Here is a 23,766-nt window from a genome sequence, read left to right on the forward strand (position 1 = left end):
GTCAGCGCGGCCCCAGGGGCGGGGGCGGGCTGCGGAGGGGGGCGCCTGGCGGAGGCCGGTAACGGCTGCGGGGGGACGGTTGGGGGGGGTTGAGGGGAGCTGAGGGGTGTTTGGGGTCTGCTTGGGGTCTGTGCGTGAGGGGTGCTTGGGGAGTGCTTGGAGGGTCCTTGGGGGGTGTTTGAGGGGCATTTGGGGTCTGTAGGGTGCTTGGGGTGTGTGTTTAGGGGGGGCTCTGAGGAGTGTTTGGGGGGTTTTGGGGTGGGCTTGGGGGGTTTAGGGGTGTGTGGAGGGTGCTTGGGGTCTGTGCACAGGGGGTGCTTGGAGGGGTGTTTGGGGTGTGCTTGGGTATTTGGGGGAGTGTGTTTTGGGGGGTGTGCTTGGAGTCTGTGCGTGGGGGGTGCTTAGGGAGGGTGTTTGGGGGGTGGTTGGGTGCTCTGAGGAATGGTTGGGGGTGTTTTGGGGTGGGTTTGGGGGGATTTAGGGGGTGTTTGGAGGTTGCTTGAGGTCTTGGGGGGGTGCTTGGGGGTGTTGATTGAGGGGTGCTTGGAGGAGTGCTTGGGGGGTATTTAGGGGGAGAAGGTTGGGGCAGTGTGTGTGGGGGGCTTGGTGTGTCCTTTTGGGGTGTTTTTGGGGGTCTGCTTGGGGTTTGTGCATGGGGGATGCTTGAGGGGGTGTTTAGGGTGGTGAATTTGGGGGTTTGTGCATGGGGGACTTGGGGGATGCTTCAGGTCTGTGCACAGGGGGTGCTTGGGGGAAGGGGTGTTTAGGGATTGCTCAGGTGCTTGGAGGAATGTTTGGGGGCATTAGTGGGGTGTTTGGAGGTTGTTTGAGGTCTGGGCATGGGGGGTGCTTGGAGGGGTGTTTACGAGTTGATTATGAGGCTCTTGGATGAATATGTGGAGTGTGCTTGGGGTGTATATATGGGGGGCTTGGGGTGTGCCTGCTGCTGAAGCCTGTCCGAGACAGCGCTGGGCTTTCTTTTGCTTGCTCGCTGCAGTGTTTCGCTGTGAAAGCACGCCTGGTTTGGGGTAACCGCCCCTGTGCAAAGCTGGTGTGGTTCCTCGAAGTCTGCCCTTCCTGTGGGCACGGTTGGTGGCTGGGCAGCAGCCTGTCTGCCTCAGTGAGGTGCTACAAAATCTCGTGGGAAGTTTTGGGGTGCTGTCATTTTCTGTGTGAGGGCTGCTTGGTGTGCCTGGGCAGTGGCTGCGTGTGTTAAACCTGTTATAACTCTGTTCAGTGTATCCAGAGTTGTTAATAATGTAATTCACCACGAAGCTGTCTACTGCAGTGTCGTTTTCTGTAGTAACTTTTAGTAAAAAAGTTTTAAAAAAAAAAAAAAAGTAGCAGCATCTTTTGGAATAACTGTCTTTTTAATTATTGATAAAGTCACAATAGCATGGAAATTAAAGGAATTAATAATCCATGAAAGGGATAATGTGGAAAGAATAATGAAAGAATAATCTGTGTGGTCACAACTCCAGAACCTGGAAGTGTTCTGTTTGATTCCAAGACTCCAGACATAACATCTTCCTTCCCATTTGGAAGGAGTTGGGAATTCCAGACACGTTCCTTGGAGTTCTGTGGATGCCGTGTTCTTGCATCTTTGCTGATTGGCATCCTTTTAGCCTTGCAGTAGCATCTTGAGTGAACAGGTCTGGTTTAATAGCCAGCAAATTTCACCTTTTCAGCTTAAAAGCTGATGGTGATTTGCATGCATGTCTTGACTTCACTAGAAATTCTACTGCAGGCATATGTGAAATACTCAAGTAATTTTTCCCTGTACCTCAGATGGACAGGTACTGTGAGAAGAACTGAAAATAGTAGAAAACAGAGTAGCGGGGGGAAAATCTTCCATCAGAAGTCTAAATGAAAATGTTTCATAATCAAGTCTTCAGGTTTAGAGCCTCCACAGCTAGATTTCTCTCAGTTGGTACCGACTCTGAGCTATTGCAGGGGGACTATAGTTTTCTAAGCTCCCCCAGAACTAGAACTCAGTGGAGTTAGGATTTTTGCTTGGACCTGTCACAAGGTTGCTTTATGCACGTCTTGTTCCCCTTTTAGTAGGCACACCTACTCTAGGTTAGATAGGATCTCTTTTATAAATGGAAATTTGCTGGTTTTTTTTTTTTTTTTTTTTTCTCTTTTTCAATACATGCCTACATAGAGCAAGGTACATGCAAAAACACTAAACAGAACACTTCAGGTAGTGAAACAGAGTTAAGTGACTTCAAATGTGATCCTTGTGTAATTCCAAATATTACTGTTTATGATGCTTTCTAATCACGCTTCTGTCAAGTTGCACTATTTTTATAGCTGAAGTTTTTTCTCTGGTTAAGTTTGTAATGATGCAGAGCCATCCAATGAAAGCGTACGTTCTAAAAATGCTACTTCTCTTTCCAGTGCTGTTAAATTATGAAGGCATTTTGAGGTCCTAATCAGCAATGGAGGAAACGGATAGGGAAGCAGTTGCGACAGCTGTTCAGAGGGTAGCAGGAATGCTTCAGCGTCCTGATCAGCTGGACAAAGTGGAGCAGTATCGCAGGAGGGAAGCTCGTAAGAAGGCTTCAGTAGAAGCTCGGCTCAAGGTATGAAGTTTGATAAATCTCAGGGTCCGCCGTGCAGAAAGTGTTCCTTTTTTTTTTCCCTTTACATTTTCATCCAGATAGTTTTAAATCGTGGACTTCAATTTTTACTCTGTGTGCAAAACGAAACAAAATCTTTGCGTCCTAAAACTGCTTGCATTAGCAAGCATTTCAAATGTTCTTATGACGTATAACTTGTACGGGTTGTCCACATCCAAGTCACCTTCTGCTGTAGCCTGTCAGCCAATAAACCTTTGTTGTAATGATTGAATATTGAACTTTTAATAAAACCTGAAGATTGCTTCTGAAACAAGATCAGTGCTGAAAATATGTTTAGTCTCTGACTTTTATATGGGTTTGTGGCAGATAGCTAAATCTTGTAGATAGTGTGTGGTGATGTGAATGAAGGAGAAAAGGCAGAGTCCTTTCTGAAGGTCAAGGGGGGAAAAATCAGAACTTCTTGAATGTTTCTGCCTACAGCGCAGTCCTGAAAATAGCCTGTGTTCCTTCTTGGCATAATAACAATAACTACATTTGCAGTAAAGAAAGAACAAACATGAAGTTCAATATAAGCAGTTAAATTCAGGGTGCCAGCAGACTTTCTAGATGAAAAACAGCTTAAAAAATAATTCTAATTTATTCACCTAAGGATTAAAAAATTAAAAAAAAAAACTCTTTGAAAGGAGCATGAGAGGCATTGAAGGCTTTCAGACTCTTCAAGCAAAGAGTGTATTCCAGTGAACGAGGGAGGGGGCAGGTAGACATCTTAAGACTTTGGTTTAAGTGAAAGTTTCTTGGTTCATTGCATGTTAATGGGTCATCTTGTCACAGGGTCCAGTTCCACAAGACTTCACTTCACACATGTACATGTGAGCACATGTGTGCTCAGCGGTCATTTTTGACCACTGTATTCAGTGACTGGAGTAGAGCCAAAGAAAAGGTGCTTTGGGAATATTTTTATTTTTTACCAGATCAAACTGGCTGGTATAGGTTGCGTCTAGTGTTATATTTCAACATTAGTTAGTGTATCTTAAAACTACTTTGTATCCCTCTTTGTGCAAGTCTACAGGATGTAGAAGAGAAACTGTTGTCTTTCACAAGAAAAAAACAGCAAATTACAAGTGAATTTTTATTTGGTTTTATTATAGAAATATTCCTGATGACTTGGATTTTTCAGATTTAAGGCAGGAGGCATACAGTGGAGTCCATTAATAGTGGATCAATGGTTCAGTTACTTTGGTCTATTTATAACACATAAGCACAGTCATCCCAGTAGATGACTGAATATAACTTTGAGTTCTGTAAATGCCTCAATCCACTTTGTAGTCAGAAAGTTTCCTTGTAACTTTCCTTATATTGATTTAACTTCAGTCATCTACAGATGGTCAAAAATGCCCATTCCAAGTCTATGGAGGAAGCACTTCTCAAACAGGTGATGGCTGTGATGCAATAGATAGTAAAACAGTTTTTCCCCACCAGAATTACTGTAATGGATGGAAATAAGGGGAGGGTGCAAAAAAGTACTCTCATTCTGCATTAAATTTTGTGTATGTGTACTGTGGAAGATGAAGAGACACGGTCATCAGGATCTGGAGAGTCTGGAGGAATTGCTGGCTTTTCAGGTTGAATCACTGTCGAAAAATCTAAGCTGCTTCATTTATGTGAATGAACACCTGGTACATCTTTTAGTGTGAACGTGGTGGTTCCTTCTGACTAGATATGCTTTCACTGTTGTTTTCTTCTTCTTGATCATGAATAGCAATGACCAAGTTGATCCATATGGAAGAGTAGAAAGCCAGGGTAATAGCTGTCCCTCCCTTCTAGAGGTGAAGCAGCTGAGGTCTGGAATGGTGTTCAGCACAAAAAGACAGCATCTCCTCCAGTTGATTATTCTACTCCTGTCTCTCCCAGTTATTTACTTGTATGCATTTTTAGATCCCCTTTCTGTGTTTTTTTCTGGCTTTAAAATTTGTACAACTCATCAGCTTTGTGTGTGAGGCTGATGTTGGTTAGTGAAGCAGTATTTTGAAATACTGATAGCAGAACTCTGATATGAGGGATGGCTGAGGACCAGATCGCACTGAGGGCTTGTCCTTCTGTGCTTTGCAGTCCAAATGTGAGCAAAGAGCTGCCTGGCCTCTATTTCAGACCGTGAGAGGTTAGGAGTGTTGACAGACAACTTTGTTTTCACACTTATTCAGTAAATGGGAGAGCTTAAGTTTTGGGGAGGTTAAGTATTTCTCACCCTGAAGAAATAGTGGATATGTGTGCTAGGAGAGTTCTCAAGTCATGAGTTTTCCCAAGTATAAACATGCTTTTTGGTTCCTAGCTGCTGTGCAATTATGAATTTGAACCACAGACCTCCAAGGAGACCAGGCAGCCAGGGCACCAGTTCTGTAAAAAAGTGCTCAGTCCAATAGAAGGTGAATGTGCGTTCTAGGAGGTAAAGTCTATATCCCTCACTCCCCATCATCCCCAACTGATTATTAAGAGACAAACGGGACACCTGGGTGGATGTCTGTTGTTAGAGATTACTTTGGCTGCTAGAGTTAGCGTACAAGATCAGTGATGATTTCTGTTTAACATAATCAACTTTCTGCAAAAGTTAAATAGTTAAGAATTTGAACACTTGGAAGATTTGCCTCAGAATAAATTGAAAAGTTGAGTCAGAAGTACTGAATGTTTAATGGTCATGTATTTTTTAAGATATGGACGGCCTCAGGAGATTGTGTCGTTGTCCCTTGTCTGAATACCAAATTGTATTTCAGTAACCTAATTATCTCGGTTACTGTAGGGGAAATAATTGTTAATGCAGCAGTTCTCTAGACAGATAAAATAAAGATGCCTCACCACGTCTAAATTGTTCTAAGTTTGACAGAAAATACATTTTTATCAGTAAAATCTGCATGTTATATTTTGAAATTGTGGGTTAAGAATCACTGCATTTTTCTGGTTCTTTCTGAGTACATTTAAAACACAATAAATGTTGCTCATAGTTACCAGGATTTCCTCTTTGGCTTCTACTATCAGACAAAAAATCCCATGACTGCTCAGGCTTTTTGACCTTAGAAGTATGGCAAAAAAAAATCTCCAGAGCTTAGCTAAACTGCCCCTGCCTTGCTTCTTTTACAAAGTTTCTTCAGGTTCTTGAGATCAGTAACTGAGCGTTCACCAAAGTCTGCCTTTTGGCTTGTCTTTGAAGTCTGTTATTTCCAGTTTCATTTTCTATTTGCCTAATCTCATTTTAGTTGCATGTTTTTGAAAATAAGTTGTGATCTGATTTCTTTTGCACAGATATGCTTTATAATGCACCTTCTGTAACATGTCAGCACTGCGAAATGACATTCCGGACTAACAGCCCGTTTGAAGAGTCATTGTTTCAGGTGCTACCTGTCACAAGAGATACCTGTGTCAAAAAGCTCACTTTATGCCATAGTAATCAAGCAGTTGGCTTGTCGGTCTGTTTGTTTTACATTGACAAAGCTTAATTCAGCTTGGTAGGGGTTTGGGGGTTTTTGTTTGTTTTGGCTGAATTATTTCTAATTTTTCTGTGGTTCTGTCACCACAGGCAGGAAGGGTTTTTTGGACACTTTTTTAGTGAAGAATAATTTTTTTAGAACCTTTTCAGTTGTAGGTCAGAAATCATAATTGCTTTAATAAAATGCTTTGTGAATCTGTGTGTGCAAAACATCCTGGGGAAAACTCTGCATCAGCTTTCTTCTGATATCCCCCTTTGAAATGAACTCATAAGGGAAACACAAAGAAATCTCGTTCTCCCTTACCATGTTTCTGATTTAAGATCTTTGTAAGTCTGTCTTCCTAAATTCATAAGCTCCTGTAGCAGTTTTGTAGGTAAAGCAGTTGTATCTAGCTCCTTCAAAAAAAATTTTTTTTTTTAAAAAGCATGTGTTCAATCTTTCACACAAACATTACATGTTTCTAGTAAGCTGTAATGTTACCTTTTAAGTTTGTTTTTTTTTTTTTTTTTTTAACTCCAGGAAATGTTAGGTACTGATATCTAGGTAAAAATTTTGAGAAATGTTGAAAATACAGAACCTATAATATGTAATAATTAATGTAAGAGTTCTTTTTTGTCTTTTGTTTACATTTAAGGCAGCAATCCAGTCGCAGTTAGATGGAGTCCGAACAGGTTTAAGTCAACTGCACAATGCACTGAATGATGTAAAGGACATTCAGCAGTCTTTGATAGATGTCAATAAAGACTGGAGGCAGAGCATCAACACCATTGAAAACCTCAAGGATGTTAAAGATGCTGTAGTGCAACATAGCCAACTGGCAGCTGCTGTAGAGAATCTCAAAAACATCTTTTCAGGTAATCTAATGTTCTTTATATAATCTATCATATGATGAAAGCATTTCAAAGTGGTACTAAGAGCTGTAGGGTCAGCAAATAATGTGGGAAACTTTAAACCTCATTGGGAATGAAGAATTAAGGGAGCATCACCTAGATATGTTCAGAAAAGTTACTTTTAACCATTTAATATATCAAGTCTAAATTGCTCTGTAAGAACTTCCAGTCTGGCCTCTCGTCATCAAACAGAAGTCACAAAGAAGATTCTTGCTAACAATCAGTAGCAGAAATAACATATTTACTGTAAAAGACTGAACTATGTAAGTGGCATGTACAGAAAGAAAATTCAGAAAGAAGTGAAATGTTGCCAGTGTGCTGGGTACCCACAGCAAGACTGTTAAGTAAAAATAGTCCCAAATGATTTTAGGAAGTGAATAATTTTGCAAGCAACTGCAGAATGTCAAGCTGCAAGATCTTCAGCCAGAAGATTCCCTAGCAGTCTTGCTTACACGACAGTTAAAGAACCTCAAGGATTCTCCAGTAATGTTACAAGCCTACGTATGAGCTACCTTAAGTTCAGTTTCAACTGTGCACAGACCTTGCTTCAGAATCAGGCAGTACAATCACAGAAGCTGTATCATATGTAGAGAAACTCCGTGTGGAGAGCACATTCATGGCAACACTGCATAACTAGCAGAGTTTGCAAAATTGAATAAGGTTAACATGATATAATGGATACTACAAAGATAAATAAAAAAGTGGGATTAGCTCTTTCATTCCATTCAGGCTTTTTGGTGCACGTGCTATTCCATCATGAGTTGGGGTGAATTCCTTGCCAGAGCTTTTCTGCTTGCAAGTCATTTTAAGAATTTTACCACTGTAATGGGGGGGAGAGGGGGAAGTAAATCAATTATACCACTTTCATTTTATAGATTTTTTTTTCTATCCCTTTTGCCCTGATAGCAATTTTTCAAAATGCACCTGTAAAGAACTGTTGTTTCTCACTTGTACCAGGATGGTTTGTTTAATCTCTGTACAAAGCTCATCTAACTGTTACACTACAAAACTGGGATACAGGATGTAACTGAAAGAAAAAGAGTTCTGTTTCTACTTACATGTAGCATCTAGCAAAGAACAAAGTTTTGTATGCTCCAATACTAATTTTTGAAGGCAGTATTGTTTTATTTTACACTGGTGAGTGTAACTGAGACAACAAGCCTTTTCTTCTCTGGTATCCTGAGAGGCTTTGAGTGTGAATTGTTTCCCTCGAGATTGTTACACAGTATAGTTGGTAATAACTTTGCCCTGAGTAAAACAGATTTGATTATAAATTATTTTTCACCATAATTAATGATTGCTTGTAACTGTTTTAGTGAAACTTTTTTTTTGATTATCAATTTTTTAGCACTAACCAGTTATGCTCTTGTTGTTATACTCTTTTTATCTTTTGCATTTGCTTCAGTTCCAGAGATAGTGAGGGAGACCCAAGATCTGATTGAGCGAGGGGAACTTCTGCAAGCTCATCGGAAACTGATGGATTTGGAGTGCTCTCGTGATAACCTGATGTACGAGCAGTATCGCATGGACAGCAAAAACACGCATGACATGAACCTCATCCACACGTACTTTGGGGATATGCAGAAACTTTCCGAGGAGTTGGCCAAGCAGCTTTGGATGGTGGTTCAGAGGTCTCTCGTCACTGTCCGTCGAGATCCAACCTTGCTGGTTTCTGTTGTTAGGATAATTGAAAGGGAGGAGAAAATTGACAGGCGTATGCTAGACCGGAAAAAACAAACTGGGTTTATACCTCCTGGCAGACCAAAGAAATGGAAAGAAAAAATGTTCAACATCTTGGAAAGAACTGTGAGCACACGAATTGAAGGCACGCAGGCAGATACTAGAGAATCTGACAAAATGTGGCTCGTGCGCCATCTGGAAATCATACGTAAATACGTCCTTGATGACCTGCTAGTGGCTAAAACCCTACTGGATCAATGTTTTCCCCCACATTATGACATTTTCAAAAGATTGCTAAACATGTACCATCAGGCTTTGTCTACCCGCATGCAAGAGCTTGCTGCAGAGGATCTGGAGGCAAATGAGATTGTTAGCCTTCTGACTTGGGTTTTAAATACTTACAAAAGGTAAGGTCCCATTTATCTTAACCCATTAACAGAAGCAGAGAGTAAGAATACAAAATACAGGCTGCATCCTAATAATTGTATGTATATTAATGGAATAAAAAATGAAGAAGGGAAGAAGATAAAACCATTTAGGGAAAAAAAAAAAAAAGAGAAATAATAGTAAGTAAATTGATATGTTGATATTTATTGATGCCTTTTGCTTTCTGGAAATTGCTCCTTCAAACTTTATTTGGATTTTCTAATACGTGGTCTTGAGTTCCTTCGTTAGCTCGAGGTTTTAATGCAATTACAGACCTACTTGAAGCTAGTGACAGCCTAAAAAAGTGTGTGCGCACCAATTTGTTGAGGTATTGGGAAGAACAGAGGAGGCTAGGAGCTCATGAAGGTGAAGCAAAGCATTTGTTGCTGGCCACAGCCCCAGTGAAGTGGTGTGGTTATTAACTTTCTATTGTTCTCCTTTGCAGAGGTTGGGACTGTTTAAGTGTTGCTTCATGACTGTTAAATGGAAAGAATATAGTAACTTCCTCTGGGTTTTACCTCGGAACCATGAGCCAGTCTGTTTACTTAAAAGAGTTTCTGCCCGTAGGTTGTCTCTGGTGATACTGTTCCACTCTTGTTTTGAGTGGTGTGATTTGTTGGGGTAACTTAAGCACTCGGTTCCTTTTATCCTTTTCCAGGTAGAAAGAGCTCAAATGGCAACTGTTTAATTTTTGCTGACACAAAGTTACTAGGCAACTAGGGCAACTGATTTATTTGGGAAAAAGTAATGCTAGCTTTTCTGTGCTTCTTAACTGTAATCCTGCCCTTAATAGTTGGCGTTGACCCAGAGGCTGCAGCATGTGTGTTGTTGCTGTCTTCAGTTGTTCCATCTCCCTATTTCAACAGATGGAACAAGATAAAGGAGCTAAGTCCTTTGGTCAGAGGAGTAACTCAAAAATGAATGAAAAATCAGATATATTGGACTTCCTCCCCCTATGGGGGCATGGTCTGGGCAGAAATCCTGCTCCCAGGTTCTTCATTTATGGCCTGGGCTGACTGGTTTTGGTCTTAAAATTACCCTTCTGCCCTTTCCCCAGAAAGTAGAGCAAATAACTTCGAATTGTCTAACTTAATAGCAATAACTCCTGTGTTCTTCAGTAGGAAGGACAAAGAGGTGTAGTTATTTACCAAGCAAATAAATCTAAAAGGGAACATTCCTGCAAAAGCAAGTGATGTGGCTCATAGGTCCTGATGGCAGAATCTGGGAAAGGAAGTGAAATAGAGGAGTAGGTATGGTACAAGGTATCTGAGGATGCCTTCTTGCCTATCACATGTGATGGAAATTAGAGCAGATGCCTCAGGAAAAAAATCAAGGGTTTGAGTTTTGCTCTTTTCTAATAGAAAAGCCCAAGAGGAGAGGGCAGCACAGTAATTGTGTTCTTTTAGAGTACAAGGGATTATTCTCAAGATGGTAACAATTAGCTCTCTTGTATATCTGTAGTGGGTGGTGGAATCAGCTCAGGCCTGTGAGTGGGAAAGCTGAAGTACTTCAAGCAGGACAGTTGCAGAGCTTACCACGTCTCAGTTACTGGACATCTCTTAACAGTGCATTAAACAATTCTCTCTAAGGATATGATTATAATAAACTGTGTAGGAGAATGGCCCATATGACTTCATGAAAACTTTGTAACTCCTGTTTAACCTTCTTTCTCCCTGCGTGACAAATAGAAAATCCCTGTTCCATTCCTTGTCATCTTCTGTGGAACATTGTATGGGGGGAGAATAGTTTTTGTTGTTCCAAATCTTTCTCTATTTTTAGTAGATGTAGTTGAACACTAAAGGGGACATACAAACCTGTATGTTACAACCGCATCTCAAAGCCAGCTGAGAAAATATTGACCAATAAAAGAGAAGCATTCAGGGTTTCTTCCATGTAATGAATTCACAAGAAAACTATTCATAAACTTCTGTTTACAATTTTTGTAAGGCAGGGATTTAAATAATCATGCTCTACTTTACCAGAGCATGTCTCAGAAGCTGTTTTTAGAACCATATTCTGTTCGTAGCTAAGAAATAGGTGATCTTCCACGTGGAATAATAACCATTAATTAGTGGGATGCAGTTTTATTGTGTTAGATGCTTTTGTCTCATGTTTAAGTCAGTGAAAGCCTTGGAAAAAATACTCCAGTTACTAAATCTACACAGGGCTGGCATCAGGACTCTATTCTGTGTTTTGGGAAAAATCTAAGTTGTGTAAGATCCTGATGCCTGTATTCATAACGTGTTTGTTATTAGATGCTAATCAAGCTCGCTCTTCCTGTGGCCTTGTGAAGTAGGGATGATGATAGCACAATGAGGTTGGAAAGACTTTCTCAGATTGCAAAATGCCATAACCAGCTTCTCACTTTTCCCCCAAATGACCCAGGAGCAGGTTCCGCTATTAGTTGTGGTCCCTCTGTGAAGAGCAGCAGAACAGAGTTGAGGTTTCTGAGCAGCTTGAGCCTCTTTAATTCCTTCAGTCTCTCTTCCAACAGCATCAGGGTGATACTAAAAATATAAAGTGTGCAGTTGCACGAGCTTCTATGGTTTCAAAGGCAAGGGTATTTTTTTGTTTTGTTTTTAGTGGTTAGCTGTAGTAGGATTTTAGGGCTTCAATGTTCTTCACGATGTGGAAGCACCACTGTGCTGACTCACTGCATATCCCCAGAGAACAATTTGAATTTGCCAACGAAACACTTCAGAGGGGAAAAAACTTTTTTTTTTTTTTTTTTTAATCACTGTTCTTTATAGTTGCTACTGCAAATGTAAACTTTCTGGCTTCCTTCTGAAAAGCACACCAGAAGTGGAATGTGAGAAAGCATTACTACTGAATAGATTTACACCAGTTGTTGATAGAACTCTGACTGTGGTTTTGCTTTGTTTTTTGTTTTTTTGAGCTCGAAAGATTGAGGGTTCTTGCTGTTTTATGCTTTGGCATAACTTTGATTTTAGTTATGCAAGCAACTCATTATACAATCTTAAAATGTCCAGATGAAAACTATCACTGTGTGTTATTTTTATATAATCCTTGTTGAAATACTTCTGAGGGTTGCTCCAGTCTCTCTCTAATCCTATAAAATCAAGAATTCTCCTTTGCAAGTACAGCTAATAGTTCTGTTACAATACTGTGCCAATGATGTGCACTTTTTATTTACTGTGTAAGGTTTCCTCCTCTTATGTTAGGTATATCCTCTACTGATGCAAGAAGCATTGGTAGATTTTATTTGAATTCATTTTAGTTTTGATACGGATGTAAGTAGCACAACAGAAAGCCTTTTGAGAAACTTTGCTCAGTTTTTCATACTTCAAACTGATCTTTCCCGTTCCAAAATAGAGAATGTATAAGTTGTCTGTCATCACCTCTGAAAATTCAGATATTCACTATTAGGAACCCGCAGATTGAACAAGCTGGCTTTTACTCAGTCTGAAGCAATCACTTCTACATAAAAGTAAGTTAAACATACATGAAAGGGTTAAGTATTTAAAATTTCTGTAATGCTTTTTTTACTTCATATATGCTGGGCAAAAGCTTTTTTTTATATATCCTATTTTTTTCTTTTATGTAGTTTTATTTACATTCCTTGTAAATATACTTACTGGCATTATTAAGAAATGTATAGATATTGAAAAATTGTCCCTTACAGTGATCATACCAAAAAAGCTGTATAGTTTTTAATTTCATCTCACTTTTTTTTTTTACTGATCTGCAATGTTGTGGTGTTCTTGTGTTTTGTTTTTAATCTCAGTACAGAGATGATGGGAAATTCAGAACTATCTCCTGAAGTGGACGTAAATTCTCTGAATCTTTTGATTTCACAAGATGTGGTAGATCAGCTTCTCAGCAAGTACATGTCAACACTTACTGTAAGTAATAATAATTCAAAGGTACCTTCATATGGATGGACAGCTGTGCAAGTGCCTCTGTGCTTAATGAGCTGTTCTTGCATTAGAGAAAACTAGTGTGGCAAATGTGAACTTGGTATCGTTCCTTTTATAAATCTTCATGTGCGATGTACTGGTTTGTTTATAATGATGTTTTGTTATGATTTTTATGGATGTAGATCATGACATTTCAAAGTATAATTATGCTTCACAGATCATATTAGCCATATTTAACATGTTAGTGTTAGCTTAGAGGTTGGACTTGATGATCTTGAGGTCTCTTCCAACCTAGACAATTCTGTGATTCTGTGATATTTTATTAGAAAGAAAGAAATGCAAGTGTTTATACATAGACATGAATTCACAGTGCTAGAAGTTAAGCTACTACTAGATGTAGAATGCTGCTTGGTCCCTGTAGTAATTATGCCAACATTTGACAGTGATGTGATCATTCCAACATGGTCAAGATTTTCATGGGGTGTGTTTGCCAGCCTTTTTCCTTTCACGCCTGTCACCAGCACAAGCATAGTTGCCTTTTGTGGATGCCATTTAAAGTGCATCTTAAACATCCAGGCTCAGCATCTTGCTCAGGACAGGTGACACTGCATGTTGCTTGACAAACAAGTCACTGGAAATTGGTCAGCTACATGGCAAAGGGATTGGTACGTGACTGTCAGGCTTTTAGATGTATATTTCTTTAATGATTTAGTGCTGATTGCCTCTGAGACTGGATGTTGGGGTAGGTGGAACTTTGGACTGGCTTGTATTCTTGTATTGTTCAATGGAATCCCTCCTAAGCCTCCGAGCTCTGCCAAGAGGAGGGAGGTTTGCAGCTACTCGAATGTGTTAGCTACTAAAACACTTGTAGCAGCAGCAAACATGTGGACTTGATACCCATCACATCTTGTTACCTGCTACCGTGCTGCTCTGTCGCTATGGCTGCTGTTCCAAATACTGAAATGTTTTGTTTTTATTGTTGTGTGAGACTAAAGAATCTTTGCTCTTTCTTGGTTGCTTTGTTTAATGTAGTCTAACATCATCGGCTGGCTACGGAAAGCACTGGAGACAGACAAAAAAGACTGGGTAAAAGAAACTGAACCAGAAGCAGATCAAGATGGGTACTATCAGACTACGCTCCCAGCTATTGTTTTTCAGGTATAAGAGAACGTGGTTATTCTAGGAAAAAAACTGCAGAAGTAGAACATGGATTTGGGGTGGAGGCAGGGAGCAGAAAGCCAAACTGTTTGGAATGCCATTGTTTTTAAGCCTATTGAAGTGCAGGCTTTTTTCCTGTAGAGTTGTTAGGTGGAGGGCTTTTTCTTTTGAAGTGTTTGTCTTTTTCATTTAAATACTTAGAGGCGTAGTTCTTTTTATTAATCTAAATTAGGAACCTATTTTGCCCAGCCTATTTAGCTGATACGTGTATTTGGTTAACTGTTTCTATTTAGCTCCCTTTGTGCAAATTTGTAATAGAAATCTACCGTATGAAATATTTTTAAGTTATTGGAATATCACTTGTTAATATGGCATTGAGGCGGTTAAGCATGTGTTTGTTCCTATAAATTATTAGTTGTACAAACACCTTAATACTGAAAAGATAAGTTCTGTTAAAGATTAAAAATGCTGCTGTTTAAACACTACTTCAGTTAACATTAATGCCTGTCCAAATTGTTGGTGGTCTTCAAAACAGAAAAGTTAACATTAGATCTAAGACCTTAAAAACTCACACAAAACAGAACTGCACCACTCTGGTGGGAATGTTTTTAAACTGATCATTATCAACCAAAAAAAATCAGTTGTTTATGCTAGTTTCCTGGTTTCTGTTTACAAATATGACATTAGTCACCTTCAGTGAAATAAAGATGAGCTCTTCTTGCATTTGTTTCCCAAGAAATATACTTCCTGGTTCTAGACCTGGATTTTTGCCACGTTCTTTCACATTTATATTAGCACCAATGTTGACATCAGGTAATCTTTTTCAGAAAGTGTGTGATGTCAAAGAAAACTTGTGGCTGATCAGCTGTGATGTTACATACCAAGGTCAAGGGTGCAATGTTGAGATTTATGTAATTGTGAATCTTCCAAATGTATCTCAAAGCCAGGCTGGATGGGGCATTGAGCAACCTGGTCTTGTGGGATGTGTATATAGGGGAAAGAAATGGAGCTGTAGTTACAAGGTTATTTATTACTAGCTGCAGAAGCTGACCCAAGAACTCAGATCCAGTAAAAACCAAATTCCTACTGAACTAGAAATATCAAGCACATCCTTTTTTTCTTTTCTGAATAAAGAACACCTCTGTTTTCAGTATCAGAACAAAGCTGTAGCATACGCTAATGTTTGTCAAGATTTTATTAATTTCACTGATGGAGAGATATTGTTTTAGTCAGCAGCAGTAATTGCCTGGGCTTGGTGGTTTTTTTTCTATTATTTAAAAAAGCATATGTAGAGTTGGTGATAGTGACTGTTTTTATTTACCACTGAGATAGACTCGTGTTGACAACTAAACTTTTTTTCTTTTTATGTAGATGTTTGAGCAGAATCTTCAGGTAGCCGCACAAATAAGCGAAGATTTGAAAACAAAGGTACTCCTTCTATGTCTTCAACAAATGAATTCATTTCTAACCAGGTAAAATTGTTTTTAAAATATAATCACTTTATTCTGCTTCTTTGCTCTTTGCTTTTCCTGTGGATGTTTCTTCATTTCTTTCTCTTGACATGCCAGACAAGCTTTTCTTTCTTTTGCTTTCTTTTTCTTTTAGTTTTGCATTCTTCCTTCTTTCCTCAAAGAACTTATTTTGTGCTGGTGACTAAAACTTTCAGTTCTTCTTTGCAAATGGCTCTCATTTTTGGAGTCACTTCCTCTTCTTATATTTCAAATTGGTAATCGTTTCTTGTAAGAAAGAGAGAGAAAGTCCCTCTGTGGTTGTATTCCACCCAGAACAGGGACATCAAACATCATGTGAGCCACAAGCCATTTGTTATAGAATCACAGACTGGTTTGGGTTGGAAGGGACCTTAAAGGTCCACCCAGCTCCAACCCCCAGCCATGGGCAGGGACACCTCCCACCAGACCAGGCTGCCCAAAGCCTCTTCCAGCCTGGCCTTGAGTGTGACCATGCAGCCAATTCATTACCCACTGAGTGGTCCATCTGTCAAATCTCACCAATTTAGAGATGAGGATATCCTGGGGGCCAGTGTCAAATGCTTTGCACATGTCCATGTAGATGATGTCAGTTGCTCTTCCCCTCTTCCCCTACCCACCGAAGCTGTAACCCCGTCATAGAAGGCCACAAGATTTTTCAGGCCTGATCCGCCCTTAGTGAAGGTACGTTGGCTGTCACCAATCACCCCTTTATAAAATACTTCTGAATACCCGTCAGGCCCTTACAGTCCTACAATGTGTACTTAATTGTTAAAGATTTCTGTGTGGTTTATGACATTCCTTGTGTATGTTGCAGGTACAAAGATGAAGCACAGTTATATAAAGAAGAACATCTTAAAAATCGTCAGTACCCACAATGCTATGTTCAATACATGATTGCAGTCATCAACAACTGTCAAACTTTTAAGTAAGTCTGCATTTTCTTGCTGGATTGTGGAAAAATAAATATAGTACTACGTGTCCCCAGGACTTTCTCTTAGTTTGTATACAAAAAGGGTTTTGGTTAAGATAGTTCAGCTGACTAAACAAAAACAATAGGTTTAAATATGTTTTAGGAAGCGCAGGTGGTGTTGCATGGTTTTGTTGGCAAGGTAAACTGTTATCCCTCACCTATGAAAATCCACTTAGCTCTCAGAATTTCAGAAATTTGCTTCAATTTGTCTGGGACCTGCCATCTTATCTTACAGTTATGCTCTTACAGTTCACCTTCAAGCAGTGTGATCAAGGTGGACTTAAATGGAGGAGACTAAGGGTATAGTTTGCTTTATTCAGAATATTAGAACAGGAGAAGGAAATCCTCATTGCTCATGTTTCAAAACAAGAGAAATCTTTAATAGGTTTCAGATTTTAGTAATCCAAACTCACATTGATCTTTCTCTGCTGCCGTTCTGAAGTCTACCATCAGCAGTAGGGCTTTTTCACCAACATACAACAAGTTTAGTGTGATCACTGGAAAATCATACCGAAGCTGGCTAAGGTTTCCAAAGCAAGCAGCAAACATTACTGTCCCTTGCAAAAATAAGACTAGTGTGTCTATTTCTGTGCATGTACTCAGAAAATTTAGTAGCAATGCAATTGTGCATCTTCTTCAGTGGATGATGAAAGGCCTTGTTATTTGTCACAGAGAATCTATTATCAGTCTGAAAAGGAAATACTTGAAAGTTGAACTGGAGGACACATTGTCAAGCAGTCATGCAAGCATGGATGCGATTTTAGACATCATTGCCAAAGAAGGATGCTCTAGCCTGCTAGATGAAGTCTTCATGGATTTAGAGGTTGGAACTTTTTTCCTCAAAAATAAATCAACAACAAAACAAAAAAAGCAGCAAAAACAACAGAGAGTGTTACTTTATAGGGAAAATAATTCAGGAATGAACTAGCTTTGAAGCCTCTTGATTGCTAAACATATTTTATGTGGTTGGTGTGCTAGCAGAATGCCAAGGAACTTTGGTAATTCTTCATTTTTTGGCTTGAGTATAGAAGACTGAAAGGAGTTTTAGTTACATTTCATAAGATGATTTCAGACAGGTGTTTAGTAATAGTGAATATTTTTTTAGTAGGTTTTACTTAGAGTTATATTTGCATAGCCATGTTTTAATAACTATTTGAGAAACTTCTGATAAATTATCTTTGTATGAGTTTAATAAGGAAAAAAAATAACATTGTTTAATTGACTGTAAAGGTTGGTGATTTCTGACTGGTACATTTTCCTGTTTAGGAATTCTGCCTTCTTATACAGAATAAGGGAAAAAAAAAGTCGGGGGGGAAGTAACTTTTTATAGTTAAAAAGAAGAAATTGGGAGTATGGGGAGGAACCTTTATTTCATTTTTAACTATGTAAATTGATTATGAGGAGACACTCTATTCCAATGACCATTCTTTGAAATTATTTAACCTCAGTCTTCATGTCACTATTAGCATTTATACAGTGCTTTAAAACAAAGATTTTTCCACTGGGGATAACAAAGCTAGTATGTAGATGCTGAGAATACTGGAGTTACATTTGTGCGGTTCTGGGAAAGGCTTAAGGCGTGTAGGCCACCAGGTTTGGTATAAACACAAGAAGTTTGTGACACCATCAGAGAGGAACAACTGACTTCCCAGTAGTAGTTCAAGAGAACAAGCACAAAATTTCACTATTGCAGCAGTTTAAGGGTGCCTTATTTAAAATCAGAATTGTCAGCTCTTAAGCCAATTTTGTTCTTGCATCTTATTTTATTCAGCATAGAAGTTTAAATAGAAAACATCCTAAAGGATTTTGGAAAACTCATATGAAACATGCTGAGGTTAGCTCACTTGCTTTGAGGTAGCACACTCTATGGCAGCCATCATTCTGACAACCTTATCACATCATTTTTCTGCTATTTATTCCTGCTGAAGGAATAATAATTCAAAGATACATAACACTTAAAATTGTCTGCTACGTTTTTTAAAATTGCATGGATGTGATTAAAAATGTCAAGGATCTGTTCTCATCAATTACAATTGTTATTTTCTCAGACCCATCTCAATGAGCTGATGACAAAGAAGTGGTTGATGGGGTCTAATGCTGTGGGGACTATTTGTGTCACTGTAGAGGATTATTTCAATGACTTTGCAAAAATAAAAAAGCCTTATAAAAAGGTAGGTGCAAAATATTCCATGGTACTTTGCTAGTATACTCTGAACGCCCTGTTGGTTTTTAATTTATGAACACTGTATGGAATATAGAACTGGAACACAAATTGGAATTATGAATTGATTCATCACTGGGAAAAAAAAAAATGTTCATTATCGTATTACAGAAGTCTGAATCTAGCATTGGTCATCTATTTCATTCAGTCACGTAAAATTTTCAGAGAGAGATCAGAGTTACAGGATTTATACCAGAAAACTCATTGGCATATTACTAGATAGTATTCTTACCAGCGTGTATTTTTTGAGCTCATGTCAGATGTCTGTAGACAGAAAAAATTAACTGTTCAGAAACTAGCACTGCTGGCCTGTAATTATTTTTTATAACTGCACAGTCTGTAATTTCTAGTTTTAATATGTGCAATAAGGCAGAGCTAAATTGGCAACATAAATTTTAACAAATGTGTAACATGTTTAAAATGCTGTTACTGCAGCATAATGTCCTGGATTAGTGGTTTTTTTTTTTTTTTTTTTTTTTTTTTTTTTCCTGTGGTTTGTCAAGGGATCTGTGGATTTTTCTACTATCCTTTAGTCTTTTAGTGATATTCTACTTAGTTATCTCCTTTATTAAGTAAACTTGTGTACAGTTAATATAGCATGTCTTAAATGATTCCCAAAGATTTAGGAAATATTTGAAGTCAGCAAGATCAGGATTTACATTAAGTCTTTGAAGAAACTCTTAGGAGTGCTTTTAAGATACAGTCTCAACATGGATCCATAAAACAGTTTTCTTTCCCCAGACCGTTTTGTTGCTGTGAGGTAACAGAGCTTGACATGGGTTTCTTCAGTTATTAATACCAGTCTCAGAGATCACGTGTGTTTCATCATGTAGCACTTATTGCCACCTTATGAGAAGATAATGACAAATGTCTTTTAGCATTTATCACACCTGTTCTTCCATTGTATCTCAGCACAAAAAAGTTTCCCACACAAGACACCATATATTCTAGCACTGGGTGGGGTATGCTTGTGTTCCCCCAGCATTGGGTAGCCTTTTCTTCTGGTTTTAAAATATTATTGGTTAATCATGTTCTGAAGATACAATTTTTAAAGGCCATACAAACAGAACACCTGAGGAGAGTATAGCCCAGTGGGTAACATGGCCTTTTGTAACAGGGAAGATCGGGATTTTATGTTCATTCTGCTTTGTTGTTCTCATCAGGTGAGAAGAGAATGCCCTATCACACTTCCTGAGTGTTCTTTTTTTTGTGTATGTGTGTAGAGTTGTTCCACACTTTTTCAGTGGAATAGCAGTCTCCTAAAGTATGTTCGGTGGTGTTAATTTTCCTCTGTATAATTGGCATAAATTCCTCAAATACAAGAGAATTCCGCCCTGTACAAGCAGTAAACTTGAGTAAGGTACACCTTTATGGTATTTTCGCATGGTTTCAAGAGTAGGACTTGAAATCACTTTTTCTATGTCCTAGGTGAGGCCGTGGCTTCCAATACAAAGCAGTCTGTTGTTGCTTTTTGTTTTTTCCTCTCTGAAACTTTTCTCCAAAATGTTGACTACGACTGAAAGCAGATACTGATTGAATCTAAAGCGCGTTATATGCTACTAAAAATAAGGTGTAAAAGTTTGTGGCTACCTGCTACTGGGCTTCTTAATCATAAGTAACTTTTCCCACTATGATCACTTTAAAAAAAAAAAAAAAAGTGGGATTTAAGCACTCAAATTACAGTTGATGAGAAGCCGATAGTGTTTTGGCTTTTTTTTTTTGGTTTAGTTCCAAACCTCGGCATCAGCCTTACACCAGTACCAGATGCTTCTCTTAGTCACCAGTATAGCTATTTGCTATAAAAAGACATGTTGAGAACAGCAAAGCAATTAAAGGAAGATCTGAGAAAGTGATTGGTATGGCCTGCAGATTCTGAGTCCACCTTCTCCTGACTTCCTACCAAACTTGACCCCAGAGCACAAGTAATGTAGGTCAGATACACAGTGCTTTATGCAGGGTATTGGAGTTGTCTGGCAAAAGCCTCTGTAGTGGCGGTTCATTCCTTGTCAGAAAGCTATGCTGTAAGGCCAAGCACAATCTGTTTTATGACTGTTCATCCAGTCATTTCGTATTTGTTTCTCTATCTTTAGATACGCCCATGCTCCCCTAAAATAATTCAGATACTTTGGTTTTATTTTTTTTTTCTTTCTGTTAATTGGCACATCCTTTTCAATAAAAGAAGTACAGATTTTCACTTGTTAGCATCATGAAAATCTAAAGACATTCAAAGTGTATAGTATTAGCAAAAACTGTATACTGGTGATAAAGTACAAGTAAGTGTTTCAAAGCCTAATCAAAAACTAAAAAAAAAAAAAAAAAAAAAGGTACGTTTGCAGGTATCACTTGCATAAACCACCACCTTTTTCTTTCAGACAATGACTGTTGAGGCCCATCGAAGAGTGGTTGTGGAATACATCAGAGCAATCATGTTAAAACGTATATCTTTCAAGAATGCAGAAGAGAGAAAGGAGGGTGCAGAAAAAATGATCAAAGAAGCAGAACAGTTCAGATTTCTGTTTAAGAAGCTTGCAGCTGTAAGTATTTGATTTGAGTAATGCTGTTAACCTGATGATTTGAAGCACAGGCATTTAGTGCTTGGGGAAAACAGCTAAAGTTAGATCTCCATGTGTCTAACATGGGTGACTAGTGAATACCAAGAGTGCCAGCTGAGGGCGTGGACGGAGTTTCTGAACAAACACAGGACTGCTGCTAAAGTTCCCGAGCACCGGTTTCGGCTTCGGTGTATTTAAACAGCTCTTTGCAGCTGCAATATCTGAATGGCCTCGCAGAGGCGGGTATCCTGAGTTCTGAGTAAGTGAAAGAGCGAAGCAGTTGTCTGGTAAGAAAATAGAATTGAGCCTTGTTTTTCCTGTCTGGAGGAAAGGCAGATACTACATCAAGCAGATAATTATTAATTACCTAAGCAGCATGCAGTGTGCTTTGTTTAGAATCAGCAAGACAAGTATGTTGACCCCATCTAAAGGGCAGGAGAAATAGAAAAAGGAAAAAAGGGGATTGAGAAACAACTTAAAAGATATGCCTAAAATTAATATTGAATCTTAACTGCAGAAGGAGTGGGAATCTGGAGGAAATCTTAGAGCCAACAGATGATAAAAATGTAGGAAGAGTGCACAGAAGGATAAAGCCTAAAAAACTAGGGGGCTTTTTTTTTTTAACTGATATTTTAGGGGTAGATCTCTGGACAAGGAAGAACAGTGAAATAGAAGAGGCTAAATGTGATGATTTGTAAATATTTTGATTTCTTAACGCCTGCCTTCAAAAATCTGCCTTAATGCCAGCTGTTTAGAGAAATGAACATCATTGACAGACAAAATCATAATGATTGTTTATAGCTATTGGGGGGTTGCTTTTGTTTTAGTTATTTTGTTGTTTGTTGCTTTTCATCTTGTAGGGATCTGGAGAGGACACTGAAGGACTTTGTGATATCATTGAAGCTATTGCAGAGGTTATCAAACTAACTGATCCTTCACTGCTCTATTTGGAAGTTTCAACTTTAGTCAGTAAATACCCAGATATCAGGTACTTCTCTTTGCCTTCAAAATCAAACATAGATGGATAATGTCATACTTTCTTTGTAGCCTTGGAATAAGTTGAAAAAAATGTATAATATGTGTTATTCATATTTTAGAATATAGCCAATTTTAAAAATCAATGCTAATAGAGAACATACATGTCTTGGACTAGGAGGTATGTGTATTTAAGTACTCACTGAGACAGCAAAGGAATAATGATAATACTTCCATTCTGTGTTTTGTGAGGACAAAATGCATCTTAGAGCCCTAAGAGCAGCCAAAATATTGCTTTATTAAGCTGGAAAAGCCAGTTGTTGGTGACTAAAGATCTGATCAAGTATTAGAAGTCTTCACTGAAACTGCTTGATAGGATTGTGAACTGTGATATTTGTGACAAAATCTTACTTCTGCAAAAACTAATGCCAGCTTTTATCTTTTTTTCTTTGTCAGGGATGACCATATTGCAGCCTTGCTGACAGTGAGGGGAGATGCCAGCAGAGACATGAAGCAGACTATCATTGAGACTTTGGATCAAGGTCCAAGCCAACCCAATCCGAACTATGTGCCAATTTTTAAAGAAATTACAGTTCCTACTCTCACTGTGCCAAAACTTCTGAAGTAATTGACAACTCTGTTTAGGTGTCATTGCAGGTCTTGGATCAACGGGTGTGAAATATTTGAGGGCAAATTTGGTAGTGCTTTTTCGAGTACAGTTCAATCCACGCTGATACTTGCTGGGGATCTTTCTTTCTAAAGACTTGGATGTGGGGAGGTCTTCTCTCAGAAATCTGATTATAAAGGTTATAGAATGCAGCTTCTGTTGACCAGAGGGTTCTTCACTGACTCATTTGTTTCAGCTGTTTTTGTTGTCAGCAAGTACACTTTTCTTGTGGAGTATGTTTGTAATGCCATCTAAAGATAGTGCCTTAGTGCTGGAGAGCCCAACACACCTTGCTTACAGCACCTAAGCTCACTCTTGGAACTATCTTTATATGGCACTGCATTGGGTGTATATTAACTTCCTCAATTTCCTTTCACGTTATACTTTGTGTATGTACTTACTTTGGTGTAAAATAGTTTATTGCAGAAAGCTTAATTATGGAATCAGCTCCCTGACAAAAGGACTGAAGAGTTTGCTTATAGGGTGAATAAATAAATAGCTACACAGGCCACTTGAGGTACAAAAACTTTTTGTCGTGGATTCACTAAAAATAGCACATAAAATTTCAATATTTCAATAAAATGTTGAACCGTTGCTCTGTGTTCGTTACGGCTGTGCAGAGTCAGGGTTTGGGGTTTGTTTTGTTTGAGGGGTGAATAAAGGTGGCAGTGGCTGTTTTTTTTGGCACGAGGACACGCTGGGCTTTGTCCCCGCAGCACGGCGGGGTTAAGGGGTCCCGTTATCTCCCAGCGTTTGCTGCCCGGGCTCTGAACGGGGCCGGGCCCCCCGTGTGGGGCG

At 38.9% G+C, this 23,766-nt stretch overlaps 1 protein-coding gene across 2 annotated transcripts; it reads left to right on the forward strand.

Moving 5' to 3' along the window:
* On the forward strand, positions 1-23,562 carry EXOC3 (exocyst complex component 3). Of its 2 annotated transcripts, none has more exons than XM_032181610.1 (13): positions 1-58; positions 2,401-2,585; positions 6,696-6,915; positions 8,357-9,038; positions 12,803-12,920; positions 13,968-14,093; positions 15,465-15,565; positions 16,398-16,508; positions 17,226-17,376; positions 18,602-18,724; positions 21,147-21,308; positions 22,187-22,314; positions 22,758-23,562. In XM_032181610.1, exons 2-13 carry the CDS (start codon positions 2,442-2,444, stop codon positions 22,927-22,929), a joined length of 2,238 nt encoding a protein of 745 aa, XP_032037501.1. In that variant the 5' UTR covers positions 1-58; positions 2,401-2,441; the 3' UTR covers positions 22,930-23,562. The 2 variants fall into 2 exon arrangements, with proteins under 2 accessions (XP_032037501.1, XP_032037502.1); XM_032181611.1 differs by lacking the exon at positions 1-58 and adding an exon at positions 995-1,125.
* The last annotated feature ends 204 nt before the right edge of the window (positions 23,563-23,766 follow it).

This window comes from Aythya fuligula, chromosome 2, assembly GCF_009819795.1.
Source record: "Aythya fuligula isolate bAytFul2 chromosome 2, bAytFul2.pri, whole genome shotgun sequence".
NCBI lineage: Eukaryota > Metazoa > Chordata > Aves > Anseriformes > Anatidae > Aythya > Aythya fuligula.